We start from the raw sequence: 22,595 nt of genomic DNA, 5'->3' as shown, positions 1-22,595 counted from the left end.
CTATGGGTATGTACTATATGTGAACCACTGTGATAGACTAGCCAACTTTCCAGCGTTAATTCATAAAATGAAAAATGAATCTTGCTTCTGAAGAAATGCAAGAAATCAGCAATCTTAATCAAGCCTTAGATACTAAACTAGAGAAAGCTTATAAAAACATTCAGTTTCCATCTCAAACTGTAAGTATGGAACACTCTTACCACATAAGCACCTTATAACATATAAATATATTAGAATAAGTAACATTTTATAAATCTGACGGTGATATTTTTAAAGGAGAAACTTGTACAATCAAGAACTAGTCTTAAGGGAAACTTACACTTGCACAAAAAGTAATCCAACAATGTACTATTGTATATCCTGCTAGACTCCAGCTCAAAGCACCACAGTTTCTTTCAGTGTTTTTCCTCTCGTATTTCTCCCTCACTCCTAACGCATCAAATATCCTTGTTTTTCCTTCAACGTTTTGTTCTCTCTCTCTCTCTATGGCTAGTGTGTTTTAATCAAGTTTTGACACTTCTCTTTTTTTGGCATGAAAATTGGTAAGATAAATGATTTTTAATGAAAATTGCTTTCTAACTTCAATTAGAGGGAATTTCACACTCTAAAGTAGTGGATAATAATATTGTGTCACAGTGTTTGGATCCTATTTTAAATTCAACGGTGTGTAAATTATATTTTTCCTGCATGTGCGAAACAGACTGGCTAAATGCCTTTTTTACTTACAGCTAAACACAGATGCACAATTACATTATTACCTCTGCATGGTTTATGCTTCAGCTCAACCTGTACCCTTCATGTCAGTGGTACAATTCAGGTACAAATGCAATGTTTGGAAAAAGAGAGGGAATGGATGACTTATATATTAAATGAAAAATAAATGTTAGTAGAACCAAGGGTGATACTATTTGTTATTAATAATAATAATATGCTATTTCAAATTAAAATTATAAAAAATGCCAAAATCTTTATAAAAATGATAGTTAATAATTATTTCTTTTTTCAAAGAGAGGTGGAAATGAAAAAGACTGATTGGCATTACAAACATTAAAATCAATTTTTAAAAAATAGCCATTTTCATGACTATTGAAAGTACATTGTAATGTAAAATAACACACTAAAACCAATAAGAATAGTCTATCTTTTAGATACCCACCATTGATGAGGCCCACTTGCATTAATGCAGGACAAATTTAGAGTCACCCGTTAACCAATTATGCACTCTATAAATCACCATGCTGCCATCACAGCATTTTCCTATTCTACATTGTAATATCTACTCCTTTTCTAAACTAGTGAGTTTCAGTATATTCTTAGTAAGGCAAATCAATAATACAGGACATTTTCTGAAAGATTTTTTTTTTTTTTTTATAGTAATCATTCTGCAACCAAAGGAGCACAGCCAGCTACTACAAACTACTCACCAGCTGAGTTGGTGTTTAGCTGCTGAGTTTATAAATAAATTAGAAAAACTTAGTCAAAATTATAAAATGTTATTATACATACATTGAGGGATGTCGAGGCAGTCACTTTACTAGCTGCAACAATGAAGTCCAGTATTAGCATTGTTGCACCAGGCAACCCAATGGAGAAAAATCGTGGAGAGCAGTGCTTGATTATTGTATTCACAATATCCTAAACAGAGAAAAAGTACACTAAGATTAGAATTCTTTTAGGAAGGAACTTTATAAAGTATTGTCAATTTTAGGGTTTTAGTCACATGAACATTATTTTCTTGATTTCTTAAATGTCTATGTTTACCAAAGCATAACAATAGCAAAGTATTAAACTGGTGGTTCTGATTTAGTACACTTTAAGATGAAAAAGGTAGAACAAGAGCAAAATCTAGTGGCCACAATAAGAAATGCTAAACTTTGTCATAAACATATGCATTCTCATAACTTGTCATAGGGACTAAACATTCAGGGAACAATTCATTTTTTTAGCTTTACTTACTTCAGAACTTGTTATGGAAACAAAACTTAACTTCAAAGAACACACAGTTCTGCATATCCATTCAAAAACTATTTTGAAAACAGCTTATCTTGTTTAGGGTTTTAAGTGATTTTGTTTATTACAGCAGGAAAGGGCACAAGACTGGAACCAACTGTGGATGGGGTTGCCAGTTCATTGAACACTAATGCAAACACCCACATACAGAAAAAAGACAGGAACGTAATTTGTTTTTTAGAGATTAAATTTTCAAAATTGTTTCTGGAAGAAATATTGAATTTGCTCTGCAAAACATTTACCCTTGAAAAATTATGTACATGTTGAGTCTATTAATAAGGCTTAACATTCAGTAATTCTTCATGTTGATGTTTTAACCATCAGGAAGGCTGTATTAAGTACTAAATATATTTAGGGACATTCTTGCCATGGTTTATGCAGCCTTAGTGAGAGTAACAAATGGGGTACACTTCTACAGTACACAGTGTGTTATGAATCAGGTCCTCTGCAGATCTTTTGTCATTTGATTTGCTCATGTGCGAAACCCTTTTGATTGTCAAAGGGATATTGGTATTGCAATGCAGAGGACTGAAAAATGTAATGAATAAGGAACTGCTGTTCTAGCAATGTGTGTGAAATGATTTTGCTAATTATGGTTGTAGATGGTTTGATGAGTTTTAAACATTCTCCATTTCATAGCTCTAGCATATTTGGGCAGAAGGATTTTCTGAAAGTCCAAGATATTACCTGGGACAAGTGAATCCCTTTGCTCACACTGGAGACTGCTCAGCAGCCAAGCCTTATGTCTGACTTACATAGGGCTATGAGAAAGTAGTTTCACCTTGTCTGATTTTAAGAGCATATCTTACCAGAGCAGTTGTAACAGCAAGTCTAAACTGTGCGCAACAGAACGATGTTGGGCAGCCTTATAAAAATGTATTTTTGCCCCTTGTTTCCTTTCCATGCTTTGTATAACAAAACTGAAACTAAATCACTATGCAGAATAATTCTTTCTTACATTTTATAAATGAAATACTGTATATATAGTGTATGCTTATAACTAGATCAACAGTAATGCTTTGGCATTTTCCCCGATTCATGGACAGGTATCTGGTCCATTCAATTAGTAGAATATTGCTGTTAGAGCATTTTGAATTATTTACATTCAAATAAAATACATTAATGAAAAAGCAGTAAAAATGCATATTACATTTTTTTTACACAAAAACTTAATAAAATGAAAGTGAAGCAAGAATTATGCACTTTAAAAACACAACTAATTAAAACTTAATTAGCCACAAGAAAGTACAGTATGTCAACCTGTTCCTTAAACATCCTACAGTTTTTCCATTATGGCAAAATTACCCCACAGAGTTAGAAAAGACATGAAAACTGACCACTAACTGGTAATTACTTTAAACAAATGGAGCTAATACATATTACTAAACGAGAATGGTAAACCGGAAGGCACGGACGCAGGTACACAGCGATGGACACAGGAGACATAGTGCGCAGGCGCCTACAGCGCGCGCCTCATAAACCGCAAGCGAAGTCTGATCCACCGCGAACGAAGGAATCGCGGCTCAAAAAAACGAGAGAGCTCAACTAACGAAGGAGTCACAGCTCAAAAATGAAAGAGCTCAACTAATGCCACACAGAAAAGAGGCTTCTGCACTGCACCCCAGAGTCAAACGGAAGACACTACGGTGTCCGCAAAGGTCCACAAAGATAGTATGGAAGACGCGAGAAAGTACGAAAAGCGCAGGCGCCTACAACGCGCTTCTGAACTAAACGTCCACACTACACAGCATGGTCCAGGTAATAAGAATAAACAAACTCTCCGTATTAAACGTTCGGCATCCTCACATGTCCAAACCATATAGCATATGTGAATCACATTACAGTGATGCATTATTAATGGTACAACCACAGAAAATGCTCCGTATTAACAGTAAGTGCAATTATCCATATTACTAACGGTACACAACGGATAACTAATGGAGTCACGGCTCCAAAACGATCCAGCTCAACTAACGGAGCTACAAAAATGAGCCCGCATGGACAAATACAATGAACATAGATGCCTACAATGCGCATCTGAAACTGCGGAAGCAAAGCAGGCACGGGTTCAAAACGAAAGACCACAACTGATGGAGATACACAAACGAGCCCGCCTGGATAAAATCAATGAACACAGGCGCCTACAACGCGCGTCTGAAATGCCGCAGGCAAAGCAGGCACGGCTCCAAAAAGAAAGAGCTCGACTAACGGGGCTACAAAAACGAGCCCGCCTGGATAAAAACAATGAACGCAGGCGCCTACAACGCGCTTCTCAAACAACGCAACCAAAGGAGTCACGGCTCCAAAACGAATCATCTCAACTGACGGACATACAGAAACGAGCCCGCCTGAATACAATTAATGAACGCAGGCGCCTACAACGCACCTCTCAAACAGCAGAGGCAATAGATAAACGGCAAAGAAAGGAACGACAAACAGCCGCTAAACAATTACGCCAATTAGCTGACAACACATTCTGTAATGAGTCCACTATTAATGAACATTCATTAGGATTAATGAATATCATTTGCTGTCATTGTCATTCACTTAACTTCCCTGAAGAAACAACTGGCAATACAACTAATGAGTTTACACGTTGTTGTCAAAAGGGTCAGGTTAGACTGCCTCCTTTAGATGACTTTCCTGAATATCTACGGAAGCTTCTAACTAACAATGTACCCGAAAGTAAAAACTTTATGGACTGCATTGGATCCTACAATAGTTCATTTGCTTTTGCGTCTACCGGGGTAAATATCAGGCCACCAGCTGGCAATGGCCCATACTGCTTTCGCGTATGTGGACAAATATTACATCGGATTGGAACAGTGCACCCTGAACCAAATCACAAATGCAAATGTGCACAAATCTACGTGTTAGATCCAGATGTCGCAATCTATCAACGAATGAACCTTCCTGTAAACAAGCAATACACAGAGCTGATAATGAGAAACGTCGCTGAAGTCATAAACAGTCACCCATTAGTCTACAAGTCTACAAAAGTACTTACAGGATCACATTCTAACAATACTGTTTTGATTCCTAGAGTTAACCTTACAAGTTCTGACCTGGAATTACCTTTTACACTTAAACAACGCCAATTTCCCATTAAACCTGCATTTGCCATGACAATCAACAAATCCTAAGGACAAACCATGGACAGAGTTGGCATATACCTCTCTGAGCCTGTACTTGGACATGGACAACTTTATGTAGCCTTCTCAAGAGTTCGGCGTTCATCTGACATTAAAGTTAAAGTTGTAGATACTCCATACCAAGGAATACTCATTCAAGGACAACACACCATCTTTACTACAAATGTTGTGTATAAAGAAATATTCCAATAAGTCTTTGTAATGTGCCATGCTATGGGTTCTTTACTTCCTTTGTTCGACATCTACACCAGTACACTCCAATATATCTCATACATACATCAATGTATTTCGGGTTACCCAACACCAGGGGTTGGCAAGCGAAGCGAGCAGGGGGTGGAGCCCCCTAGTTTAGGATATATTTTTCAGGAATAGAAGCTATTATCCACTGACCAATCCATGATAATCACCTCTTTCAGCCCCTCTAAACCTATGCAGCATTCAATTTATGGGAGATACTCAGGACTGTGAAACTTGGATATTTCTATACAGTGATCCCTCCTCGATCGTGGGGGTTGCGTTCCAGAACCCCCCGCGAAAGGTGAAAATCCGCGAAGTAGAAACCATATGTTTATATGGTTATTTTTATATTATCATGCTTGGGTCACAGATTTGCACAGAAACACAGGAGGGTGTAGAGAGAAAGGAACTTTATTCAAACACTGCAAACAAACATTTGTCTCTTTTTCAAAAGTTTAAATGTGCTCCATGACAAGACAGAGGACAGTTTCGTCTCACAATTAAAAGAATGCAAACAGATCTTCCTCTTCAAAGGAGCAGAGAATGTCAGAGAGAGAGAGAGAGAGAAAAGTAAACAATCAAAAATCAATAGGTGCTGTTTGGGCTTTTAAGTATGCGAAGCACCGTGCGGGAAGCATGTCGCTTGACAAAGCAGCTGCAAGGAAGCCCAGCAAGGAAGGGAGCAAAGTGAAGGTAGTCATTCAGCATTTTTTAGACGAGCGTCTGTATCCTCTAGGAGTACGAACATCCCCCCTGCTCACACCCCGTCCGTCAGGAGCAGAGAATGTCAGAGCGAGAGAGAGAGAAAAGCAAACAATCAAAAATCAATAGGTGCTGTTTGAGCTTTTAAGTATGTGAAGCACCCTGCGGGAAGCATATCGCGCAACAAAGCAACCACAAGTAAGCCCAGCAAGAAAGGGAGCAATGTGAAGGTAGTCTTTTAGCGTTTTTTGAGGAGCGGCCGTATCCTCTAGGGGTGCGAACAGCCCCCGTGCTCACAATATATTTGAGGAGTTTTATTTAATACGTGCTCTGATTGGGTAGCTTCTCAGCCATCTGCCAATAGCGTCCCTTGTATGAAATCAACTGGGCAAACCAACTAAGGAAGCATGTACCAGAAATTTAAAGACCCATTGTCCACTGAAACCCACGAACCAGCAAAAAATCCGCGATATATATTTAAATATTCTTACATATAAAATCTGCGATAGAGTGAAGCCACGAAAATCGAAGCGCGATATAGCGTGAGATTACTGTACTGGTAACATCTTTGAATTCTTTGAGCAATTAAGCTGAAAATTTAAACTTCCATACACATTTTTATACAACTTAGAGCATTTGTTAAAAACAATCAATTTTCCAGTACCTTACACAGTGTTCTATTCTGGAGGCAATACTGACTAGTGTGAATGAAAATTCAGACAGCACTCCCAATAGATATCAATAAATCTCAAATTATTCACTCTTAACTAGAATCTTAAGGAACTACTCTAAAGTGATCTTTCAATTAAAATCTCACAAAAGGAAAGTGATTCATCCATTTAGAAAATACAAATTCTAGTTCAATATGCACCAAGCATGCCACCATTTAATTAAAAAGTTTTCACTGATCGCATAAAATATGTTCAAGGGCAAGAATAAACTTGTGAGTGATGTCATCAAGCACATGCATATCTAGCTTACCATTTTGGGCAAAATGTTTTGTATGTCTTTTACATAGTGTTGAATCTAAAATCACTTCTAACACCTTGACAACAATATTTAGTGTGCTATGAGAAATCAGTTGTAATTTCCTATGCCACATTACTTGCAGGAAGACTCATTTTGCTCAATTGGAAGATTACAAATCCACTTTCTACAAGCTCAGTGGTAAAATGATATTCCATATTATCTCAAATTGGAAGAATCAAATTCTCTTTAGAATGATCTGTTCAAACTTTTACAGAACTTGGCAGGATCTCTTTAGTATAATTCTAAAGTACCATTACACCACTGGCTATTTTACACTATTCACAGATGACACCTTCTATTTACATTGCATAGATTATTTATTCAATTGAAGTGTGAGTGTTTTGTTAATAATGTTTTGTGTGCAAATAAAAAAAAAAAAAATCAAACCTCATTTAACTTAGCATTTGGGTGTTGTGAATCCCATTTTGCATATGCTTTCAGAGGGCCAGTAGGAGTGCAGATTTTAGGTTACAGAAATGTAATAACAATTGGTCAGGGTTTCACATATCCACTTGTCAGATAACACGACTTACCACTACTCAGTGTTTAAATAAAAGTATTAGTTTTTTCTTTCTTTTTAAAAAAAAAAAAAAAAAAAAAAAAAAAAAAAAAAAAAAGGTGATAGTTGGGACACATTACTTAAAAAATGATAAGCTAGCTTGAACATTTTTTACTTGGATTCTCATTTATCTGTTCTATGTAAAACGCCAACATTCAGACAAATGAAATAATCAATTAATGTTAAAAACTAAAGTCCCAAATTTAGAATTCTTACCTGATCAACATGCAACAATCCACAGTGCATTATATAATAAAAGTGCGTCAGAAAATCTGAGTTTGGAGAAACATCTTGTCTTCTCTTCATTATCTTGCAGATAAGTTTATATGCATGAAGTTTCCCTTGTTTATATCTATCATTGAGTATAGTTGCCTAAAATTAAGGTCAAAAGTTAAATGATGAGGTAATTAGTTGATGAAATCAAGTAAAACACTTAAGCCATTGGAATACTAAGAAAAAGAAAATAAAAAGCTTGCTTACTTTGAAAAGCCATGGGGTTAAAATACGAAGCGGAGGTATTAACACTGGTGGAGGAGGTGTAGTTTGATTGTCAGTTGAAATACCCAAATTGTCTCTTATCTAAAGAAATAATGCAACAACAAAAAAAATATTAACTTTATACTGTACGAGCTGTATATACCCGGCGTTGCCCGGGGCAGAAGTAACTTAATCGGTCAAACACTTACATATATACCAAAGTAAACCTAATCGGTCAAACAGCTTCATATATACAGAAGCGAACCTAATTGGTCAAACAGTTATGCATGTGCAGAATGATTTTACAAACATTATGCGTGTTAACAATCATTAAAAAGAAAAGATTGAGGAACTGTTCTTCTATATGTGATGAAGCCACTAATAAGACAGATTTTTTTCAGGACCCAGCTGTTTCATAACTAAACTACTGCCACCCCAAAGTAATGCCTAATAGTGGTTTTTGGGGTAGCTGTGGAATAAAAAGGGTGTTTTTTAGTCAGTAAGAATCTGACAGTACCCTTCAGTACGGGCTGAAGGGTGCCTATGTAAGGTTTTACATCCTTCCCGTATGGAAAAAAAAACATACTAAACTTTTTTTTCATCATTACAGATAATCTCAGTCAAATCGAAGTACGCATTCTCAATTTATTTTTATCTAATTTTTACTTTTTCACAAAGCCATCCCATGCCAATTTGTATGAATAAACTTTTGCTAGAGAGTTAGCAAAAGTTTATTCATGCACATATTTTAATACGGATAATCTATCTCTAATCCAGGTTCTCATTTTCATTCTAATTTAAAATAATAATAGATACTCATTTTTTTCTTCTGTTTTAGAAAAACCAATCTATGCCACCTACGTCTTCGTCAAGTCAGCTTCATCCAGCTTCATCACATATAGAAGAAGAGTTCCTCAATCTTTTCTTTTTAATGATTGTTAAAACGCATAATCTTTGTAAAATTATTCTGCACATGCATAACTGTTTGACCAATTAGGTTCGCTTCTGTATATATGAAGCTGTTTCATCGATTAGGTTTGCTTTTGTATTTATGTAACTGTTTGACCAATTAGGTTTGCTTATGTATATAGATTAGCTGTTTGTCCGATTAGGTTCGCTTCTGTATATATGAAGCTGTTTATCCGATTAGGTTCGCTTTTTTTATATATGTAACTGTTTGACCGATTAGGTTTACTTTGGTATATATGTAAGTGTTTGACCGATTAGGTTACTTCTGCCCCGGGCAACGTGGGGTATATACAGCTTGTATATATATATATAGCAAAATACCCGCGCTTCGCAGCGGAGAAGTAGTGTTTTAAAGAGGTTATGAAAAAAAAAGGAAACATTTTAAAAATAACGTAACATGATTGTCAATGTAATTGTGTTGTCATTGTTATAACTGTTGCTGTCTTTTATATATATATATATTATATATATAATATACACACACACATAAACATTTATATACATATACATATATATACATATCTACATATACACATGTACATATATATACACACACATACATAAACACACACATAAGACTTACTGAGTGAAACGGGCTTTCATTGACAATCATGTTACGTTATTTTTAAAATGTTTCCTTTTTTTTTTCATAACCTCTTTAACACACTACTTCTCCGCTGTGAAGCGCGGGTATTTTGCTAGTATATATATATATATATACATATACACACATACATGCAGTTTTAATAACACAGAAATCAATATAAACATTAACATCATTATCATATGAGAATATGAAGTAATATATAAGAAGCACATTTCATATAAATATAAATTATTAAACAGTAAAATCTTCTTCTGTAATTTGCTACCGTGGCAATTTGTGTGTCTGTCCAGGATTTTAAATGACCTGTAGCTCGCAAACCGTTGCACCTATACACTTGAAATGTGGTACACATATAGTACGTCACATCTACTATCCGCTTTATGGGTGATGATTGTTTTAGTCTTTTTATCTTTATTTTATTTTATTGTACAATCAAGTCCTATCTGCGCACAGCAGGGCAGCCGTGGGCGGATGCGTATGGTGTATTCACTCGATGTTATCGTGCATTGCGCTGTCAGTGGTATTTTGATAAAAGAATTTGAACAACATATAAGAAGCGTATAAATTATTAAACAGTAAAACATTAACATTTAAGAAGTAAAGTTACATTAAGTACTACTGCTGTGCCTTCGGGTATACCTCATTTTTTGTTTGCCCATTACATGCTTAAATGTATACATTTTTTGGTGCACCTACCCGAGAACACGCGACATATAACCGAGCGTGGGAGAAGCATGGATTTTAAACACGCGTTGAGTTGATGTGCTGGTCTCCCTCGTGAAATAACTGGTAATGTTTGACTAAAATCTACAGCGAGTAAAACGACATTAGCTCCTTTTTTTTTTTTTACGATCTCTGAGATGTTGCTTTTTTCGGTTCAAGGCTTCATAAGCTCTTTTATGTTGTATGGTGTACTTATCCCAAACCATCATCTTTGAATGTTGCAAGACTTTCGCCTTGTATGTAGATCGGGGTAATTACATTCATTGCATTCCTAGTCTGACTCACAATGTGATTGTATGGGTGGTTACCTGGCACTGTAGGGTTGCCACCCGTCCTTTAAAATACGGAATCGTGCCACGTTTGAGAATGAAATTGCGCGTCCCGTTTTGAATCAATACTGGACGGGATTTATCCCGTATTTTTTTTATCATTTTTTTTTTAAAGCAGCGTCTCATGCAAATCATCCCACACGCATTTTATGAAGATGCCTCCTTTCCTACTTTTGATTGGGTAATACTTGATGTCATCGTTAGTTTGATTGGTGTTTTTAACTGTCCAGTGAGTAGGGCGTGTCTTTCAACCGTAAGCAGATTTTTTGCACTGGTATCACTGACCTCGACGACGGCGACGTTATACGTCAAAAATAAATTACGATAAATGACGATTTTAGCGATACTTTATTACGACGGCGGCTACATAGACACGATCAAATAAAAACAAAAAAATCAAATAATCATTCTACATTTTCAAAACGTCGAAAAAACGACGGAATGAAAAAAAGGCCCACCCGACGACCCACCCATTCCATTTTTATATATATAGATAATTCTCACTGAAATGACTACAGCTCCCACTCATATTTATAATATTATAGGTCTATAGAGTCATCACTGTCATGTGTCCAGAGTACAGTGAAATTCTTTCTTGCATGTGTTAGTAGGCATATTATTTACCTTAGCTAAATTTTGCCAAAGCTCACACAAATAGTCAAACACTTGTGCATGTATCTCTGGATCCTTTATGCAATTGACATCTCCTAAAATCCCAAGCATCCGCCTCCACATCACAGTGGCTACATCTGCATGCCATCCTGTAAGGGTTCCTCCTGCCATCACACTGCAGTCCTCTGTAGGGAATTCACTTGTTTCTGTGAAGAATATTACAGAGGAAGAAATATTTTGTACTTAATTTGTTAATAATTGTCACAATTAAATTAACCACAGCCAATTTGTAAAAATAATTCCTAATATGAAAAAATATATAGCATACAACAATAGTAGCGTTTAAATACCTAGGTCATCTGGTGTTTGTAATACAGAATGATGGAGTTTTTTATCCAAGTGCAGTTCCTTGTGCTCCATATGATCAGCATTTAATGTAGATGGGGAAGGCGTCTGAGATCTGGAACCACCCGCTGAATGAACAGGAGAAGCACTTTCAGATCCTGAAGATAAAAGCAGTCCAAATTAAATTATCTTCAAAAAAACTTAAAATTATAACACAAGTTTATAAATACTGTTTATTATAGTATAACAGGTTGCCAAATTTTAGAACTAGTAGTAATGTTGAAACAGATAATCAAAAAAAGCCTAACAAGGGCTATAGTTAAAAGTATATACCCAAACTTGTGACTAAACAGCTTTTCTAAGCATTATCATGGATGAGTAGGAGCCATGAAGAAGCTGAATTTTCCGTTAGTACCAAGAGTCCCCTAAAAGTGAACATACCATGAGGAAAATTAAAGAAAGAGAAGGCATTGTGGAATGACAGGAGAACAGAACAACGCTTTCAGGTGTTATAATCCAATTGGGACAGCTTGGGACTGTGCTGGCCTATGGTCAAAACTGAAACTAGCACTTTGGAAACCTCCTAAGTAATTCTAAATACTAGTAAAAAGTAATCGAGACTGATAGGCCAATAACTACACAAACCTGTCCCAAACAAATGTTATTATGGGGCTTGGCCTAGAAGATAAACTCAAGATAGGCTTAAAGGTGACTGTCTTCCTGAGGAAAAGCTTGATTGATCTGGATGGGATTGCAGCAGTCAATAGGAGAGTGCCTAACAAGCACAGAATTGGTGCCAACTCACTTAATAATTGACCCATCATTTATGCTGTATTTCATTTGATGTGTGAAGTTGGAATTTTCAACTGGAATGCCCTCTAAAGTTGGATTTACAACTCAGAAACTCTAAACTGGTCTGTCAAGCCAAAGTCAAAGCGAACTTTATTGTCATCTCAACCATATACAAGTATACAGACAGACGAAATTGCGAAGCTCAAGATCCACAGTGTAACAACATGATGTGCAAATATTAAAAATAGAATTAAAATTAAAATTTAAAATTAAAACACAAACAAGACAAGACATTGTGCAAAGACAAGACAAAGAAGTAGCAGCAATATTGACCTGTAGTAAGGAATATGAACATTGATGCAATGTATGATATTTGCAATATAGATACATAAATTTAGTCAATAGATATTTAATATAATAAAATAAATAAATGATAGATATAGATAAAACAGAAATTATCAGTGTATGATAATAGATGTTTAAGACATATGTAAACAATGACAGGTCAGAATGTTTCACAGCAGAAAGATATCAAGAATGTCAAAATACTTAAAGGTCAGTATGAGATTTTCAGTTCTTTTTTACATGCACATTAGTCTTTGCAGGAAAGTGGCTTGCATGTATAAAAGTTATGTGTCAGCGGGTTTTTAGAGGTGGTTGAGGCAGTGTGGAAGATCTGAGGGGGCAGCATGGTGTTAAGGAGTCTGAAAGCTTGGGGGTAAAAACTATCCTGTAGCCTGGCAGATCTGGCTTTGATGCTGCAGTATCTTCTCTTGGATGGCAACAGCCCAAGTTTGTCCGAATTCAGATTGTGCTGCCAATCCAAAATGGTGACATACACAGTGAAAGTGAGTGAAAACTGAAGTATTATGCTGTTAATTATAGCACTTTTGTCTATTTGCTTCCCACTAAATCAGTTGTATAAACAGTACTATCCAACTTATATCTGTGGACAAGCTGTTACAATGTTTGGATACAAATAATACAGCTTAATGTTCTGTTATCCACTACTATTTATTACAATGGTGTAAGCACAACAACAGTTTTCCGAATGTTTTACTGGAATGGGATCAACTCAGGTGTGATGTCATTCTTAGCTCCAACGTCCGACTTCTAAAGTGAATGAAATGCAGCATCAGTTCTGCCAAGAACAACAGAAACGCTGTCTTTTGTGTTTATTTTCTACTTCTGTTTTGGGTCTTCTCTGTGGCCATATATTATGTATGTTAGCTTTAATCAAAGACGGCTCATATCTTGGACTCACTCTTGCACTAAAGCAACTACTACATGTAAACCACAATAGTTAAAAGGATTTTACAGTGAGATGGCTTTTTTTTCCCATTTTTTGTTATTGATAAAATATTGCATAGAGGGATTTTTTGCATGATTTTGGGCAGACACAATTTACACTTCAGTAGATTTACACATTCTACAAAAAACAAAAGGCCATTCGTATAATGCATCACTTTCAACTCAAAAAAGATGTTTAACAACAGAAATCTTTATTTATGTAAAATCTTTATTTATTTATTTAGTAAAGTTAGCTTTTTAAAAGTCATATTACATGACTGTTACAGCAATTTCCAGTCACCGACTTAATTTAGATAATCTTAGTTAGTCAGGGGCTGACACAGTGCACTTCCATGACCGGCGAATATACAGTGTGACATTCCCAATGACTCAGAGAGACTGATCTACAGTTCACCCAGGAAAAATCAAATGGGTTTGATTTTTTTCTTAAGTTATAAGAGCACTCTCATCTGTCTGTGAGAGGTGACAACCAACGAGTGTACACCCGAAAGTGCAATGTGAATAATGCAGCCAAGAAAAAAGAAGGAGCACAGATGTTTTGGATCATGAAAATAGAAGAGAGACTTGTCTGTCTTATGTCTTGTATATGTTGTACCACGACTGAACTGAAAGAGAAACAGGGCAGTGATTGCTGCTGAACTCCCCATACCTGGAAAGAGCTTTGTACATGTACCAGCGGTGCAGTCTACAGCACATTAACTAATTGTCAGAACTGTCTGAATTTGCTTCACCTTGAGTTCGGGAAAATTGCTGAAACGTTCTGGAACTTCACTGAATTCAACCAAATGAAGTGAAGTCAATGGGGAGGGAGAGGCTGAACTAGTTTTGACTGGATCATAATGGTGCAGTGGTCGTTTAGGTGTTCTTGACAGCAAGGAAAATGTCTGAAAACTGTGCTGGAGGGATTATTTTGGCCAAGAATGTGGCCTGTGCTACAGTATGAGGCAGCAGTACTAACTGCTGCACCATCACGTCTCCCGAGATAAAATTAACAGAATTAAATATCAGAACGGTACAATTTCTTGTATAGAGGAAGCCTGAATTCACTAAGGTTTGCCTCCCATAAATCCAATAGCAGGTACTCAACTCATTCAAACTGAAAAGTAGTTTTTACTCCACCCAAACGACCCAAGGTACCAACTCACTGACACTGCTACCAAAGAAGTGCAGTACTAAAGCACATGGGTTTTTCACTCCTTCATGTCTGCATTGACTGCACAACACTCTCTGTAATACTATTAAAGGGGATTTGCTCACATATTGTGCACAGGTCACATACAAATCCATATAAAAACACATTACCTTTAAGACACTAATACACTGACACATTTCCAGTTCCCTTCTGCATGTGTGTTTTGCACTTAAATGTAGTTGCAAGTTTTTAATTTATAGCCCATTACAAGGATCAGTGTTACATACTCGTTTGGAGGGAGTGTGTGGGGGTATTCATTGGCAATGTCTTACCTCAAACCCAGGCACTCGGGCAGTTTGACCATTGACGAGGTGAGTATTAATGGGGTTTGTAGGAATCCAAATTAATTTCCACTTCTTGTCCAAACGGAACTCATTCTCGGTCAAAGCTAGGCCTACTATCCAGGACGGTTTACGTGAACGCAATTGGAGGTTAGGTAGATTTTGAATGTATTCAAATAATAAAAGAATTTGCAAACTCTTGACAGATGGTGAACTCTTATGTGGCACCAGCTTCACACCTTAACTTCAGCGTTGCTGTATTAGTTAGCACTGGAGGCCAAGCAAGCTGGGTTGATTTTACGGCTTCAGAGAGAAGCCACTTTGCGTTATTTAGGTGAACGTCAATTTAGGAGGCATGTGCACTATGAAGCCACACCAGTGTGCAGTATTCAACCGTTGAGTATACCAGAGAGAGTGTTGCTGTACGTAGTATTTGTACATCAGTACCCCAGCCTATTCCAGTTGGCTTTTGGACAATGTTGACTTGCCGCCTGATTTTCGTTGCAACTTTTTCTAGATGTTTATTAAATGGGAGCATTCAGTCTAATATGACTCCCAAATATTCCAGACTATCAATATAATAGATTTGCACGCCATCAAGATGCAAGGTCAGTTGTGCATTACATGTATTCAAAAGGAACAGACATGCCTCAGTTTTTATGGGGTTAGGTTGAAGGCAATATCATGGAAGCAAGTCATTCAGCACTTGAAACTCTTCCTTGTGGGCTTCTTCACATTCTGTGAACGATTTTGCCTGGCATGCAAGAGCTAGGTCATCGGCGTACTAGAACTGCTTTGCTTATGAATGAGGTATATCTAGCATGTACAGATTAAACAGTACTGGTGCTAACACACTTCCTTTTGGAAGCCAATCGTTTAGCCTGCACCAGCCACTGTTTCTTTCTCCCAGGAAGACTTTGAAGAAACAATTAGTGAGCATGTTGTTGAGCAGGCTTTAGAGTTTGGCGCATGGGATTGTCTACATAAATTTGAGCATTGGCCTATCATGCCATGCAGAACCGTAAACTGCTGTAAGCTCCCATTTTCAGCTGACATGGGTACCCTGATTCAATGTGTGTGGTTAAGGCCATTACTTGTTCTGTGAAGCTGTGGATTTTCCTGAAACTCGCTTGCTTACAGGTATTGCTGCATCTATTATGGGCTAGATGCGTCAAAATGTTAACGGCTCCAGTATTTTATAAGGAACGCTGAGGAGTGATATAGGTTGGTAATGGCCATGGTCCGTCCCATCTTTGCCAGGCTTCAATATCGCGACAACTCTGGTTTGTTTAAATGAATTTGTTAGTTGCCTTGTTTTCAGGGTATTATTAAACAGTTCAGTTAACCAAAACTTGGTTTTAATCCTAGAACATTTAATAAATTCTACAAACACTCCTTCAAATCCAGTGGCTTTCCCCGTCTTCACACTATTGAGTGCCGTGATCAGGTCCTCAGAACTAAAATCACTCAAGAAGTTTAAGTGTGCAGTGAGTGATTTTTTTCTTTGAACGTAGCCTAACAAGTTCAGGGTCCATTTTTGCTTTTGATACTTGTTTTAATCTAGCTGCTATGCTGTTTGGTGTTACTTTGGTATTAGAAGAAGTTGGGGCTAGGTTGCTGCCCAGTTTTTGTAGAAGATGCTATGCTTTCTGACTTGAGTGAAATTAGTGTTTTCAACCACATCTTTCCACTTTTTCTTTCTTTGCTCATTCAATTGTCTTAAAAGCTAGGTTGCAAGTACATTGTTGTATTTTGCATTATATTCTTAATGTAGGTCATCACAGTACTGGTTCCATCGAAGTAGGTAATCTTTTGGAAGCCCGCAAGGTATATGGCATTTAGCAGCAGCTTTTACAGCGTTGGCGAAATGTTCATTTGATTGAAATTTTGCTGGGATGAATTATATAACATGGTCCAAGTCTTTTGCATACCCATCCCAATCAGCTTTTTGGAAATTGGCACCCTGCTCGTGGCCTTCCTAGCAGGCATTTGGAAAGTGAAAATTCCAGTTGTAACTAATGCCAACACTAGACTCTGTAACACGGTAATAAAAATGAGAGAAGTTGAAGTCAGCAGTTGTTGACATCAGTAAAATATATTTTCAAAAAGATTGTTTTTGCAGGCAGTGTGGTGTAGTGGTTAAAGCTTTGGACTTCAAACCCTGAGGCTGCGGGTTCAAATCCCACTGCTGACACTGCCCGTCTATGAGCAAGTCACTCGACCTGCCTATGCTCCTCTTGGAAAACCAAAAAAGAAATGTAACCAATTGTATCAAACATTTTAAGTCACCTTGGATAAAGGTGTCAGACAAATACGTACTGTAAATGTGATGTTATCAGCATGTTCCCTTGTAATCAAAACATGCTTATTCTAAAACACTCTTCTCTTGGCACAATAGGTTTGGAATGATACTTCAAAGCCATGGACAGAAAAAACAGGCTTGCCACCAAAGCGGGGGGAAACAAAAAAACCAACAGCCCTTGTTTAACGTCGTTGCATATGTTCCCCAGTGGATAATATCAGGTTTTCAGCTAAAATGAAAAACTGCACAAATGAAACCTTGACGGAACTGAGAATTGTATGGTAATTTTATTTATGCAGGAATCAATTTGACTACACTACCTACAGAAGCAACAGATACAGTACATCAAGATGATTTTTGTGGTTACTATTCAAAGAATGACAGACATACAGAGTAATTCTGACTTTCTCTTTCCACTGCTGAACTACTTTTAACTTGGGAATTTTGGAAGCTTATAGAACATGAACAGGTTGTTATTTAAGATCCCACCACAACATCCACATGGGATTAGGCCTAGACCTAGTGTAAATTTAGACTTGGAAATATCAGTTAAATTTTTTTTAAATCTTTTTTTTTTTTTTAAATTAAATAGCACTATATTAGATTAATTTGATTTGACATATGATCTACGCTTGGTTTGTTTATCTAACAATATTGTTTGTTGCATGGCAGAGCTGTGTTATAGTTTTTAGTCATGGAGTGATTAACATAGCTCTCCACGTAGGAATCCTGCTGCATGAAGGAGAATTCATTATTGCTGAAATGATGAAATGCAGCCAGGTGGTCATGGAACAAAGTATATATATATACCCTAAAACCACCAGTGCCATATCTGACCAATAATATGAAGTCCTTTTTAATGAAACAATACAGATTTGACCTAATTATACTGTAGTCTATGTAGACCTTTAAGCTCCACATTTAACACATCTGTCCAAGGAATATTACTAATTCCAATCACACACAGGGTAATGTAGATTTATTCTGACAAACATGAGGCAATCAGTTTTAATAGTGAGTAGTGTTGATCAGAGAAATTCACAAAACTTTCACACATGTCTACTGTAAGAATGTTGTTGACATGTCCATCACTGGGTCAAAAGCACACAAGGAAAAACAATGCAGTTTCATCTAGTAAGATGTGCTGAAACCATCCACTGAAGCACTTGACAGTACTGTGCAATATTTTCTTTAAACACACAGCAAAAATAAAGAAATTGCAGTAGTACTATTTCTACCACAAGATTTATAATAGTGATCCTTGTGTGATGGCAGCACATGTCCAATTAAGCATGCAAGTTAGCCATGTGTCCAGCATCTCAAAACAAACCTTAAAAGGAGCCTTTTCCCTACCCTCAACTTATCAGAAAACATCCTAATAAATCACTCTAACAGAGCTTCAGAGAAAGAACTAGCACTGAAGGATGAATGCAATCAAATTCGGACAGATCCTTGAAGAAAACCTGCTCTAGAGTTCAAACGACCATGGACAGGGGAGATGTCTCACCTTTTAGCATGATAATGACCTAAAGCATACAGCCAGGGCAACACTGGAGTGGCTTTGAGATAAGTTTCTGACTCTGATTTGAGTGGCCCACCCAAAGAGAGGAGAGACCTAAAGGATACAGTTTACAGGCACTTCCCCTAAAATGTAACAGCCCTTGAGAGGATCTGTCAGGAAGAATAAACTGCCCAAGATCAGACTTACCCAAGAAGACCTGAAGCTGTAATTGCCGCCAAAGGGGCATCAACAAAGTTCTGAATTAAGGGACTGCATACGTATATATGAATTACAGATTTTTTTGATTTTTAATACATTTGCCATTATGAATTACTAAGTCTATGTAAAAATGGTTGAGCCCAAGTATCTATTGGATTAAGCCGTTATGATGCGATGTAAAGTGTTAAGCCAAAATAATGCTCAGGACAGTATTCTGCTACCATCTACTGCATAAATAACATCATGCTGCAAAACAATTCTGAATATTTCTATGCGTTTAGCTACTCTATGTTAACTCATCTATATTCACGAGTGGGACGGAGTCTTCAGCCAAAACACACTACGCCGTGTAAATGAACAGCTGTAAAGTCTATTTTAGAACAAACTAAAACTGAATTAGAAGTTGAATCAAGTGATAGTGATGATAATGCATATTGGTCATCTGATGTTGACACATACAGCATTGTACGACCAATCCATTGTGATGTGTGTGGTGATGATAATCACATAAAGCTGCAATGGTGTGCAGTACAGTAATCTCTCGCTATATCGCGCTTCGCCTTTCGTGGCTTCACTCTATCGCGGATTTTATATGTAAGCATATTTAAATATATATCGCGGATTTTTTGCTGGTTCGCGGATTTCTGCGGACAATGGGTCTTTTAATTTCTGGTACATGCTTCCTCAGTTGGTTTGCCCAGTTGATTTCATACAAGGGACGCTATTGGCAGATGGCTGAGAAGCTACCCAACTTACTTTTCTCTCTCTCTTGCACTGACTTTCTCTGATCCTGACGTAGGGGGATTGAGCAGGGGGGCTGTTCGCACACCTAGACGATACGTACTCTCGTCTAAAAATGCTGAAAGATTATCTTCACGTTGCTACCTTCTGTGCAGCTGCTTCGTGAAGCGACATGTGGCACGGTGCTTCGCATACTTAAAAGCTCAAAGGGCACGTATTGATTTTTGCTTGTTTTTTTCTCTCTCTCTCTCTTTGTCTGCTCTTGACGGAGGGGGTGTGAGCTGCCGCCTTCAACAGCTTTGTGCCGCGGTGCTTCGCATACTTAAAAGCCAAACAGCCCTATTGATTTGTTTGCTTTCCTCTCTCTCTTTCCGAAGCGCACTCCTTTGAAGAGGAAGATATGTTTGCATTCTTTTAATTGTGAGACGGAACTGTCATCTCTGTCTTGTCATGGAGCACAGTTTAAACTTTTGAAAAAGAGACAAATGTTTGTTAGCAGTGTTTGAATAACGTTCCTGTCTCTCTACAACCTCCTGTGTTTCTGCGCAAATCTGTGACCCAAGCATGACAATATAAAAATAACCATATAAACATATGGTTTCTACTTCGCGGATTTTCTTATTTCGCGGGTGGCTCTGGAACGCAACCCCCGCGATGGAGGAGGGATTACTGTATCTACATGGCAAATAAGCAAAATAACTGTGATCATGTGGAAGAATGAGCACTGTTCAGAATACAGCAACTATCAATGTTTGTGCTGGGAAAATGTGGAATTCACTAAGCCTTGCACTGTGGTAGCCTACAATAAAGAATGAGTGGAGTCTATCGGCACAGATAAGGCACTGACATTCTAATCAACATGAAAAATATTAAAAGAAAACTGCACAAAGAAACATGCTTCTGCTGTCCCACAATCATGTATTGCAACATCAGGCTGTGCATTGGTAACTGTTTCAACACATATCACATAATACATGTCTACTAAATTTACATCAGTAGAGCAATAAAAACTAGAAATACCTTTCCTACTATATTTAGGTTGATGTTTTAGTTTTTACATGTTTCTGTTACATATAATAATTAATTTTTTCTTGTTAAAAAAATTTCAAAAATTTTTGAGTACGTCTACCACCCAACACTAAAAAAAAAAGCAAGTTTTTAATTCACTGGAACATATCTGCTTTAGATGTAGTGCCTATCCCTGTCTTTTCTCGATTTTGATTTCATTTGTTCATTTACAAAAGGTTCACAGAAAATAGTAATTTAAGATAAGATCAATTTATAAAGTAAACCAAATCTGTTGATTCTCAACAAATGTAATCTTTTCAGTAGCCTTTTTTACATGGCAGCTGTGAGGGGATTTATATAGTTTGTGTTTTATAAATTTATCTCTCTATTATAAAAGGAAATCCTGAGACGAGACTCTTTCAAAGAGATAATTTCAAGTCCTGCGAGACAATACTTTTGCTAGGAGATTTTTTCAAGTCCCGCACTCCACGCAACCATATTCAACCACGTACACGTTCCAATCACCTCTCATTCGTGTGAATGCTTTTGTCAGAAACATTTCCTGTACCCTCAGCTCTTATAAATTTTTATATTTTCCTCATTTTAAGTCGTTTATGAAAGGTTCTCCGTTTCAATCTTTAAAGAAGCTTTTCTGGACAGTATTGTTATACATACAATCTATTCATTTCATTCATAATAGTCCATTTCTGGACAATAATTCTATACGTTCTAGATGACACGTCAACGACTAAGGGAAAAAGAAAAGGCAGTGTGTAGAAAAGAGGCCCAAAAGCATTGGAGAGAAAAGAATTCAAAAAAGAACAATAACAATCTAAGTGCAAATTTGGAAAATAAGGAAAGTAATAATCAGCCCAGACCAAGTGGAGCTGAAAACCTAGCAGGTTCAAGCGGGGACGGAAATAAAAGACAAAGAGTAGAAGACAAAGACAAAGTAGAACATCGTAATTAGAGTTCAAAAATGTTGGCACAATACTCATGCAGAGCAGGTTAAAGATTATGGAAGAAGTAAAATTCAAAAGACATGAAAGACTGATAGTAAAGATAGCATTAGTGCTAACAAATGGAAATTATTACTCAGTGAAATAACGGAACAGCGAAAAGAGATCGAATATATGGACATAGATGATATGACAGAAGTATGTAGATATTGTTCGGCTTTAAAGTTTAATCTGGAAACGTGTAGATCATCTAATTCGTGTTGCCATCAGGGAAAAGTAGTGTTTCTTCCCAATGAAGAGGCGTAACCGGGAGAATGAAAAGATTTGTTGTTTGGCATATCTTTTTACTGAAGTGTTACAGTAAAAGTTTAAAAAGTATTTGCGTGTTAATTTCAAAGCCAAACAGAACAAAAACGTTTAACTCAACGAATACCTCTAATGCAACATGAAACATTAATTTCTTTCAATTTATTACGTTTTACTATTTTTTACTATGGTTAATTACTTGCTGTAATGTAAAAAGACAGTTTATTTAGTA

At 36.9% G+C, this 22,595-nt stretch overlaps 1 protein-coding gene across 1 annotated transcript in view; it reads right to left on the bottom strand.

Moving 5' to 3' along the window:
• The window catches only part of ralgapa1 (Ral GTPase activating protein catalytic subunit alpha 1), a 243,709-nt gene that overhangs the window by 137,713 nt on the left and 83,401 nt on the right, over nt 1-22,595 (bottom strand). Inside the window, 5 exon segments of the mRNA XM_028821562.2 lie at nt 1,507-1,635; nt 7,906-8,061; nt 8,170-8,268; nt 11,419-11,612; nt 11,757-11,909. Of these exon segments, the coding sequence (XP_028677395.2) occupies nt 1,507-1,635; nt 7,906-8,061; nt 8,170-8,268; nt 11,419-11,612; nt 11,757-11,909 (731 nt within the window).

This window comes from Erpetoichthys calabaricus, chromosome 16 (genome assembly GCF_900747795.2).
Source record: "Erpetoichthys calabaricus chromosome 16, fErpCal1.3, whole genome shotgun sequence".
NCBI lineage: Eukaryota > Metazoa > Chordata > Cladistia > Polypteriformes > Polypteridae > Erpetoichthys > Erpetoichthys calabaricus.
The sequence above is the reverse complement of the archived record's forward strand: the minus strand, read 5'-3'. Positions and strand labels throughout refer to the sequence as shown.